General features: G+C 35.9%; 1 protein-coding gene across 4 annotated transcripts in view; it reads right to left on the minus strand.

Moving 5' to 3' along the window:
• LOC126183445 (membrane-associated protein Hem) overlaps nt 1-10092 on the minus strand; it is a 176888-nt gene extending 166796 nt beyond the window's left edge. For 2 of the 4 annotated variants that reach the window (XM_049925436.1, XM_049925434.1), the window contains exons 1-2: nt 9847-10092; nt 4542-4646 (exon numbers count right to left, since the gene is read on the minus strand). In XM_049925436.1, coding sequence (XP_049781393.1) covers nt 4542-4646; nt 9847-9951 — 210 coding nt within the window. In that variant the 5' untranslated portion in view covers nt 9952-10092. Of the gene's footprint in view, nt 1-4523; nt 4647-9846 lie in introns of all 4 variants that reach the window. The other 2 variants (XM_049925435.1, XM_049925433.1) reach the window with 1 other exon arrangement.
• Nucleotides 10093-12050: the final 1958 nt, after the last annotated feature.

Here is a 12050-nt window from a genome sequence, read left to right on the forward strand (position 1 = left end):
AATAACAGATATATTAACACAGGCAGGTTATCAGAAATGAGCCATACACATTTCTGTAAAAGCATCTACTGTGTAGAGTATGTGACTGTATAATTATTTCATTATAAAAAGTACTTAAAAATAATTTAGTTTTATGTACTACTCTTCTGAAGTTCATGCTTTATGCAAAGTATACACATACATTGTAGACTAGGCAGATAAGCGTGTTAAGTGACTAATCATCTGCCATGTGCTCATGATAACAAAAGTGAACAATGATAAGGAAAATAGTAGCAACATTGTCGTGTTTCCTATACTTCATAGAAAATGCTTATTTTCTTCCTGTCACCTATCACAAATCTTGCCCCCCCCCCCCCCCCTCCTCCTCTACCATTTTTCAACACTTCCCTACCCCCTCTCCTTCCACACATCTTTCCCCCACCCCACCATACTGAAACAATTCTTCCCATTCCTCCACCCCTCTATTTTTTTATCAGACAAACCACTGGACAGTGGTTTACATTTAAAGAAATGTGCACAATTCTAAAAATATCTTGTGTTACTAGCCAACATCTGGAAGGTGGAAGAGAGCAAACTTGTTGGTCCCAAAAATAAGCAGATAATGTTCATTAATTAGCTGGAAAAACTTACAAGTCAAGTATTTTCATGAGGCTGGGTGGGAAAAAGCCCTCCAATTTAAATTACACCTAGTAAAGCCTACATAACCCGGAGTGTTTAATCAGGCACTAAAATGGAACACTTATTCCTGAAATTCTAGTCATCACATTAACAGTTAGGTGCAATTTTATTATTATTATTATTATTATTATTATTTGAATTTGGAACTCAGGACCACATAAAACAGATGATTTATTTCCTTTTGTCTGCTTCACAACATTATTTTGTTATTACTTTCTGTTGTTGTCTTCTTGCTTCTGTCGATGTCCCTCCTCTTTTGTATTTTCTTTGGGACACCGTTTATTTTTTGGATCTTTTCCCTTAATCCATGTCTGTTCTCTATGTCTTTGTTTGTTATTCCCAACTTCTGTAGATATTTCTTCACTTCTATAAACAATGAAATTTGAGTTTTGCCAATAAATTTGAATACTTTTTTGTCAGCCTCTTGTCAGGCATTCTTTTTAAGTATCCATAATATGCATCCTTCACTTTCTCATTGTATCTACCATATTCCCAGTTTTTTCATGCACCAATCTGTTGCTTCTCAAGTTCCACATCCAATTTTTGTACTCTGGACCCAAAATTTTTCAATTTATCCTTCTTTATTTCTTCTTCAAATTATTTAAATGTCTGACTGTGTATATTGTGAGGTATTCTGAGTCACAAATACATGCAATTTTAACCATAACACTGTAATGCTTTAATTTTGTATTAATCTATACGAATTTTTTATTATATTTGTTCATTTTAAAATTGAAGACCAACACTATTTTTCTGGCTTCTTTGTCCATAGCATTTAGCCAAGTTACTTCTCCCAAGTATTTAAATTCTGAGACTTCCTTCATTTTTCCATAATTTGTCTTCGTATATTTTGTGTACTTTTAGCATTGGTCATGTATACAGTTTCTCAAACAAAATTTGTAATTCAGTTGTTCTGCTTCTTTGCATACTGTAGGTCCTCTGCTAAGACTGTGAAATCATCAGCTAAAGCTAAGCAGTCAATTTCAAGATTCTCTCTCTTTCCTCCTACTTTTTGACTTTATTCATTCCCTCTTCTTCCATTCTTTTTCTCCAACCTCATACCACTTTCTCCAACACACAACTGAATAATAAAGGATACAGTCCATCCTCCTATATCACACCTGCTTTAATATCAAAATGTTTTGATAATTCATATAATATAATCCATACAATAATGTCAGACTATGCACATTACATTTACTTTTATTGTTTTATAAAAGATTGTTTTGATAAACAATGATTTTCCAACTGTAACTTCAGTCAATAATCTTGAAACTTAGTTCTCCCCTCTACCAGATCATTAGCTATCATTTTAAGGAACAGTACCATGGCCACAAAACTATTCAGAGCTGATTTTCATAAAACACATCAACATTTTATAAAAACACTTCTTGACCTCCATGATTTTATGGATAGGTATCTTTACAAAATCTCGTAAAAGGCGTATTAAAAAGACATATATTAATTAAATTAGATGCTTCGTTCATGCCATGATACAACATAAAGCAGAGAATTAAAGCAGTGGGGTACAACTAGTACACAAAGAAGACAACCACAACACAGTAACAGCAGAATAAGAATTTAGTTCTCATGCACTAGTAAAGGAAAGCTATTCTACAGTAATAAGCAAACATGTCTATCTGGGGGGAAAATGTGAAAGAAAGCACACAGCCACTCCATAAAAAAGTGAGCCTCACAGACCACCTTATAAATTTTACAGAAACAGTACATGTTATACATCAAATTAAAGCTAAAGCATGGAATTATTTATGCCTGTAATCAGTTTTTTTGTTTTGTTTTATTTTACAAAATTTGAGAAATTTAGTTTGAATATTTTTGATTGCTCTAAAAATGGCAAACTTGCACAGTTGATGTCTTTTATTTTAAGCTTAAACTCTTTAGAGATCAGATGATTTTTTTCCCTTCTATTCTATTGCTGGCGTTATTAGGAAGGGGAAAATCGTGTTTGGATATTAATTTTAAAGGTAAAACAGTTTTCTTACTCAATTTTCCTATTGCACAATTTGTTTTGTCCTGATTGTAACACAATATAATTAAAAGTTTTATTATAAAGCCATTATTAATCACAAAGTTTCCGAAGTCTAAATTTTCTTAGTGAATACCTGGCCAAATTTTTCATTGAGTTCTCAAGATGAGATCCAGACTGCTCACTGGATCCACAACAAACTTACAGTTTTTACTGCAGTTGCTTGGCTTTCAAATAACAGCATAAGAAATTATGCTTTTACATCTGATGATTTGGAACATGGTAAAGTAGCAGCTTGGGTATATCTACATGTAATTGTTTCTTTCTTAAAGAAAAAAAAAGTATCCTTGCCCTGAAACAGTGAAAATTTTTTCCGCTGGTGCAACTGCTCAGTATAAGAACACATTTAGTCTATCCAATTTGTTACTTTTTGAAGAAGATTTTAGCACCTCAGGAGAATGGAACTTCTTTGCTTCCAGCCATGGGAAAGGGGTTGTTGATGGTATGGGAGGAAAAGTTAAGCAGTGTCTGGTTTACTGAAAGATGTTGAAAATTTATTGTCAACTCCCTTCAAAGTTTTTCCAAGTGTATTCAGGAAGTGCTTGATAGTACAGAAGTGATCATGGTATGGAATGATGCTATGAGATATTGTAAGGAAGAACTACAGAAAAGATTTTATCAATTCCACATTTTCAGAAAGCACACTGTATTAAATTCAATAGCGAGAAGGGTTGTTTAAGTGTAAGTCAGATCAGAGACTCAAATTTTAGTGAAAAGATCAGAAAATCACCACTAGTCAATGATGAAATTACATGTAAATAGGTCAATATTATCCCACAGAATATAAAACCTGGAGACTTTGTGCTTGTTCATCTCCATACAACTAAAAACATTCAAAAGGATTAAATTATTATGCATTTGCACTAGGAAAAACTGGATATGAGTGGGGAAAAAGTGGAATTGGCAAGATCCCATAGATGAATTTTTTGAGCCTGAGTCTGTAGTTCTCAAAGTGGTTATGCAAACAGAAGGCAGTTTCAATTTAAATAACTTGTTTTGTTTAATCATCTTGTGTTTAATATTTGAAAATTTTTTATTTGAGAGAAAATGTTCAACTTCATTTATGGTATTAATTATCTTTGTATATATTATTGTTTTCAGTTCTAAAGAAAACTAACAGTATTTACATATACAGATGTCATTGTGGTCCCAACCGTAACACTGTACTGTCCCAATCATATCAAATATTATATCAAAATATTTTACATATAAAGAGAGCAAAAATGTTTCAACTACTGAGTTGTAATCTTTATTTACACATAAGCCATTTCAAAAATATTATTTTCAATAAACTATTAAGAATCCACAGAGTTCTCCCCACCTTGACATTCCTTTATTTTTTTTTAACTATTTAATTTTAATAGCAATTTTTTGAAAACCATATGGGAGAGCAGAGCTGCTCGATATTATAAAATCGTGTGAGTTAATATTTATGAACTTGATAATTACATAGAGATACTAAGGCTCTAATGTCTCTGATCTGTACCAACCATAACAATGGAATGGCCCCACTGTCTTTTAATGATATGTCACATATTCCAAAATGATGACCCTACACATGAAGAAATTAGCTTTCAGTTTCGAAGCTGATGTTTGCCTTCTTTCTTTAGCTCTGCTTTCTAGCAAGTAATTTGCAGTTAGTATTCTTGGTTAGGTTATAACGCTCAAAATTGTTTTCCGCATGCATAAACTTCACGGAGTAGGCCAAGGATATTTATGGTTAAATTTTATACTTATTTATATAATACATAACTGGACTAGTGCCAAAAGAAATATAAAAACAAAAATGAAAACTTACAGATTGACTTGAACTTACTCCTTTGATGTCAATGTTCGGGAATCTTCTAACAATATATTTTATAGATGATTCTAAAGTTTTATCTGACAGAAATCCTGGTTTTGACTTAGCATCACCACAGGCCTGGAAAATGAGAAGAGCATTTTCATCAATAATACTATGAATATTTTTATACTGTGATTTCCTTTTACCTATATATTATGTCACATGCAGCAAACCAACTTCAAAATTAATGTCAAACTATGTTTTGGATTTTTACTTTTTTTTTAGTCAGTCCTCATTAATAAAGATTATTACTTATGTTTTCTCAGCAAAGATAGTGGATAATCTGACAACACAAATACAAAAAAACCTTTATTCAAATTGATGGAGATTTGCAGTTTGTTTTGTTTTGACACCATTTGAAGAGACTTTGCATAAATTTGAAATCTCTACCCTCCAGAGCAAGCAGAATTCATGTTAAGGTGATAACACACACTAAGCACGTCAAGACGTCTACAATGAGTTCAAGGAAACATTGAACCTGCTATTACCACCTGTCTTCTTTGAGCGATGGTGTTATCAAACTGACAGACATAAAATGCTTATTGAAATCCAATATGCATTAAATACATGCCATAGCTAGAAGCATAGTTGTTTTCAAGAGATCACAATTGTTGATTTTGCAGACTCTCAGATTTGTGTGTAACACAGACCTTGGGCCAACACGACAGGTAGTTATATCACCATAAGTAAGAATTCACCTTCATATTCAGCTATACATAAGAATAATAGCATTGGCACATTTGTTACGTGATGTCAGGTTCTAAAATATGACTACTCAAGGCAGGAACTGTTACCTAATATGGTGGATATGTTCATGAAAATCGTTGTCTAATATGACAGTCCATTCCAATCATACAAGTACAGCATGTACCAAAAATCACTTTACAAAAATGGGTATACGAAAAAAAAAAAAAATATTTATGACCAATTTAAACAGAAATCAGACTATGGGAAACTAGCATATACAAAAATCTGCTCCGGAATGTGTGTAAATCCAAAACAGTTGATGATGTTGACAATGCACTACAGCCTTACTTAACCACAACTGTCATGATGCATATAAGCAACGAGCAATGACACAAATGTACACATATTAAATTTAAAGAGCTGCAACTATCAACACTACAGTCGTTACAGTCATTTTTAAACAAGAATGTGAGATAAGAAGCTATTTCTTTCTTGTTCTTTTAATCGGCCTCTAAATAGTACCTCTGCGAATTCTGTATTTTTTCTCTTTCTTGTGAATGAACAAAACTAACTACCAGACTCAGTAAATGTAGAAGATAGACTGAGGGGATCAATTTACAGAACTGAATTTTCTTGCTTGGCATAATACTGGTTTCCAGAGGCAAGGTTTCTGGATTTGTGCTGTCCAGTTCCTGTTGTGGTGTATTATTCATGATCAATTTTTTTTTTTTTCCAGTTATCTAGGTTAACCCTAGCAATACCAAGGCGTTTTCCATAATATGTGTTTGGAGGGAGGGGGAGTTACTTTGTACTCACCCTAAAGAAAACAAAATTCATTAATTGTTGTTGAATTATATTAAAAACATACTTTTTAAAGCAGTACTGGTGTGTAAGTAAGGTCCTGAATCTGGAGATGCTGAATTAGACATTCACTGGGGAAATAGCAACTACTACTGAGACTTATATTTTTGTGTTAAGTTTAACTAAAAGCTACAAAATGTACATGGAATCTGGTAGAAGAAACCATTAAAAACAACAATTTTATTTTCTTCAGAATTTTAAAATGTAAAGCAACTGACTAGATTACAATATTTTCAAAAGGTAGGCCCTAAAATACTCGCCCCCCCCCTCCCCTTGATATTGCAAGGATTAAAATCCAGTCACCACAGAGGTATACCACTGAATGAGGATATGTGACACAGGTGATGGTGATCTATTTGTCAGTTTGTGGATGCTAAGCTTAGTGGTCTCCTCGTGCTAAGGAAAGGAAAATTAGGGCTTAACGCCCTATTGACACCATGGTAATTGTTGAAAGAACCAAGGCTTGAATTGGGGGAGGATTATGAAGGAAATCTGTCACTTACTCCTCTTCAGAGGAACAATTACAGCATTTGTTTTAATTGATTTAGGAAAACCTCAATCTGGATGGCTGAATAGGGCTCTGAACCATAGTCAACTTGAATAACTTGAATCCTTGATGTTTCTCTCTCTCTCCATAATTAGCATACTTGGTGCAATTATTTAGAATCATCATACCCTCCAGTTTCAACCAATTAAGTGCTTTGTGAAAAGCATGCATTTTTTGTACCCATCACTCAGTTTGAAAACAATTTTTCAACTGTAGAAACAAATTAAAAAATACTAAACACACTTCTGTTTCAAAGTAACCAGTTCATTTGTTATTCTCAGTAACTAAGCATCTATTTTTGCGAACAATTAACTTCGGATATGAAGCAGTTGTTGCAGTGTACCACACAGTGGTTCCCTACACAGAAAGACAGTACATGGGAAGGGTCGACAGAAGCGTCCGATCCCACGCGTCTGCTTTGACCCGTGACGTAATGGTGTTGTCGTGTGTGACGTCATGATGGCGCGGAGTTTGGTTTGAGTGTGGCTGTCTCCAGTTCTGTTTTATCTTATTTTATTTACTTTTCTGATCTGTTCGTTCTATCTCGTGAGTTTTTTTTTTTTTTTTTTTTAATTTAAAAACACTTATTACTTATTTTAATTATGTTTCCTTGAATTTCTGTTTTAGTTTATTATATTTATCTTTCTGATCTGTTCGTTCTATCCCGTGAGATTTTTTTTTTTAAAAAGGCAAAAAACACTAATCAGCTACTAAAGCATCTTTATCTTCTATGGATTGCAGGGGTTACGACCCCTGGGGAGGTAGGCTGTCTTCACTTACACGTTGTAGCTACGCAAGGCATCTAAATTTGTTTATATTTAGTTTGCCCCCCACCCAAAACACCCCATTTCCCACGATTGTCCCGTTAGTGTCATTAGGCTTCTTGTGGAAAGTGTGTGTGTTTGTTTTTGTTTCCGCCATATTTGTGACGTCATGGGTTAAAGCAGACGGGTGGGATCGGACGCTTCCGTATTTCCCATGGGAATATCAGGAGGAGGAGGAGGAGGAGGAGGAGGAGGAGGAGGAGGATGATATTGCAAAACCCATTTGGATTTAATGTAAAGGCAATGTAAGTGTGAATAGGGAGGGGAAAGTGTGAAATGAAATGCTTTGGAGTTGATAACTCACAAACAGATATGGTTTGTAACAGGTTGTCAGAGAGCTAAAATAAAATACTACATAAAAACATATACAATGTGGTAAGTATGAAGAACAACAGTAGTAACGAAATGGTAAAACAAGAAGGTATAAAATATAGGTAACAATAAATCAAATTATGCTGTGTAAAAATGATACAGCAAACAAAGAATGAAAGTCAACCAAGAGAGCGAGAAAAATTTTACGTGTATATACAAGCAAAGACTCGGGCCAAGTACCACATGTGCTGAAGAATTACCCATAGCTACCAATTCCGAAGTAGCATAGTGTAGTTATTAAGACACTGAACTCATGCTTGGGAGGATGGAGTTCACTCTGTCCTATCATTCTGATCTAGGTTTTCTTAAATCATTTCAGACCAATGCTGGGATTGGTCTTTCATCTAACCTACGACTAACCATTTGCCTCGTCCTCATAAATGCACATTTATACATTGCGAAAGACCACCGAGATGCTGGGTGGACCAGACAAAGGAAAAGGCAAACCAAACATGGGTCCAGCTACTTCAAGGTGTAGAAGACTGGGAAAGATGAAGACAGACTGTTAAGAAGATCATGGGCTAGGTTAGCAACTTTCAACTATGAAAGACAAAGTATAGACAATGATATATTCTGTGTTTATGTAGACCTACATTTTGAGCTACTTATTTTCATTCTATTATGATGACAAATCCTGTATCATGGAGAGATGATTCCTAGATTAATAAATAAATTAAATCACAGTGATGAGCCAAATGGCTACTGCATCTACTGAAGTAGTTTAAGCTGTAATGGTCGCTAAGGCTATCCACAGGCTGGAGTGACTTTAAAGGGAGGTTCTGTGCTGTGTTCCCCATGCACACTTACAATACGCTTCCTATCTATGCAGAGTGCATAGTAATTACTGTATTACGGGTGGTACATAATGTAGATCTATTCATAAGTGATGCTTCCTCGCTGAACAGTGTGTTACAAAATGCTCACAACACAGCCAGAAGAAGAAACAATTGTAAAGGAATTAAGCAGGGTTTGGAACTGAAAGGCTGACAAGACTAAGCATTCACAGAAAAGCACTAAGATCAAAGAACTGTAGACAAGGCACACTTTTACCAACAGCAGTGAAAAGCGAGGTATAATTAGGAAGTGTTTCTTTTGTACTACCTATTAAACAAGTTAAACTCAAAGAAGAAGTAGTACAAAATATAGCAATTTGCTAATTCCAGTGCCATCAAATAACACAGTTGAGATTACTGTTATGCCGGCCGCAGTGGCCGAGCGGTTCTAGGCGCTTCAGTCTGGAACCACACGACCACTACGGTTGCAGGTTCGAATCCTGCCTCTGACATAGATGTGTGTGTCGTCATTAGGTTAGTTAGCTTTAAGTAGTTCTAAGTTCTAGGGGACTGATGACCTCAGATGTTATGTCCCATAGTGGTCAGAGCCATTTCTGTTACTGTTGTGTGACATCACTGATTTAAAACCAAGAAGGAACAAAAATCCTTTTTTTTCACCATTAACGTTTCGTTATATACCGAAAAGAATCGTAAAATTGTTCACATATAAATACAGCTCGACTGTGAACCTCGTGTAAACGAAATACCAAGTCCTACATGGAAATATTCGTATTGCACCGAACTTGGGAGCACTGACATATATGGAAATTTTTGAATAGTTGTGTATAAGTTCCGAAATAAGGGACTTTCACTTTGGCCGTTCGCGGTAGTATTTCGCTTTAGTTTACTTTAGCATTATTCGCCATTTCCACGAGGCCTATCTATGACATGACAATGAGTCATTCCATATTCTTATCCTTGATGAACATGTCCATGGAAATCTAATAATTCCAAAATGCACAGTTGCTACTACTGAAAAACTATTGACGGTGTTCAACCGTTAAGGCGTGTAAACAAACAAATAAATCCATACTGTCTACGCACAAACCTTCACAGTCAAAAGATTTGCACACCATGAAGTAGAGAACTATTAGCAACAACAGATTCGTATTACCCACTTGCGTTAAAGACACTTATTAAAATTATATTTTCACCTTTTTTATGTTGTAAATCCTTGTCAGCATACCAACTCCTCTATCCAATAATATTGTCAATTTTTCAGCTAATTTTTGCTGACTAGGGACAGGTGGCCTCGCCATCTTCTTGTTTATTTGTGTTACGTGTTTACTTTGATTTCAAACGTTCCTCAACACCATTATGATAAAATAAACACGCCCCCCTCACTTTCACAACAACCAAAACATCACCCTCATACTGTCAACCGAACACACGCCCAAGCTCACCAGAGATGTTTTTATTGCCATAGCTAAGAAAGCAAAGTATACACATCAGTTGACAGTCTACAGCGCGGCGAAGGTATCACGACTACAGCATCCCACTTGTCATATTATGTTCATTTCAGAACGTATTGCCTGGTTTTTAGCGAAAATTTTCATGTATTCTGGAGCAGAGATAAATGTATTGATAAGGTCAGTTATCATAACTATCAAACGAACTCAGTAATTAATTTCCAGACTAATATTATAGGTATGTAATATCATTCCATTTATGTTTACAACTGAGGGCGCCTCGGCCCCGTTCCGAGCTCAAAGGCGAAGGAACAAATGCAGTGTAGTCACGTGCTTTTTTTTATTTTAAGAAATGATTTAAAAGTCGGTATTACGTAGATTTTTAACTGGGTTGTGACTGGAACTTTTTATGGCTACTTACAAGTCGCCATTCTTCATGCAAAATATTAAAAATACTACATACCCCCAGGTAAAGCCAGCCCTCTACTCCCCCCCCCCCCCTCCCGCCTGAAAACTATCGCATGGACGCCCTTGTTTACAACTAGCAGTACCTGTCTCCTGAAGATTTTGAAATTAGAGTTATAGTAGTTCTCCGATGTATAGCAGTCTATTCATGTGCAGTTAACAGAAAAAAATTGTGACAGTGGAACAGCATTCAGGATACTCCATACTGCTCTGGAGTACCAGCAGTAATGTTATGTTCTTCTCTGAACAGTGAACAAAAAACATGCTCTCGAGATAATTTATTCTACCCTTAACATCAATCTATGTGATACAGTGATGAAAACGCTCAGGTTTCTACATCTATATCCACATACTGCAAACCACAGTGAAGTGCATGGCAGAGGGTAAATCCGAATGTGCCACTTCCAATCCCATTCGCTCATAGAGAACGCAAGGAATGACTTCTTAAATGCCTCTAAACGCGCTGTCCAATTTTTTTCCCCCCATTAACGGGAGCTATATGTAAGGAGCCGTAGTATAATAGTAGATTCCTCACTTAATATCGGTTCTTGAAATTTCGTATGTCGGCTTTTGAGGATATATGGTGGCCGTCTTCAGGCGTTTGCCAGTACAGGTTTTCCGGCCCATATGACTTACAATGAATTCAATGAGTCCAAAAGGTGCTGTAATTGCTGTTTATGTATATCCTCAGGGACCACTGGAATATGGCTGTAAACCTTGATTGAGACCACAGTAGAAAAACTGTACAACCGGCAAGACGAGATGTGAAATCTTCCATGTATCTCTTGTAGCTACAAACATGTATGACCTTAGTGACAGTATCAAAATAGAGAAGGAATTACTGGTCGCGATGTCATTATACCGTAGATGGTTACTGAAGTTAATAAACTCCCCGAGAAGGGTAGGAGAATGTTTATGATGGAAAGAGCAGATAAGCAGTTGTTAGCATCCTACTCAGACAATGCATGGACTTCACGGTTTCAATATGATGGAAGTGGAGGAATTAAGCGCAAAGATTGAACCGACTGTATCTCGCGCTCTGGAGAAGTACGTGCCGAGTAAGTGACTTAAAGACGAAAAAGACTCACTGTGGTTTAATAAAGAAATTCAGAAAATGCTGAGGAAGCAGTCACTGTTGCACTCTCACGTAAAAAAATCACGGAAATGTCGACATGCAAAAGTTACGAAAAAATCGAGCTTTTATAAAAAGATCGACGCGCGAAACTTACAACTTCCACCGCCACACCACGGCACAAGATCATGCTCACAAAACCGAGAAAATTCTTTTCCTGCATAAATTCATTAAGTGGATCGAAGGCTCCTATCCTGTCACTCGTCGACCAGTCTGGTATAGCAGTAGATGACTTTAAAGGAAAGCTGAAGTTTTAAATTTCGCGTTTCAAAACTCATTCACGCAGGAGGATCGTACAGACACACCGTCTCACAGACTCCTGTATGGGGGACCTAGTGATAGGCATCCCTTG

The sequence above is a fragment of the Schistocerca cancellata genome, chromosome 4 (genome assembly GCF_023864275.1).
Source record: "Schistocerca cancellata isolate TAMUIC-IGC-003103 chromosome 4, iqSchCanc2.1, whole genome shotgun sequence".
Classification (NCBI taxonomy): domain Eukaryota; kingdom Metazoa; phylum Arthropoda; class Insecta; order Orthoptera; family Acrididae; genus Schistocerca; species Schistocerca cancellata.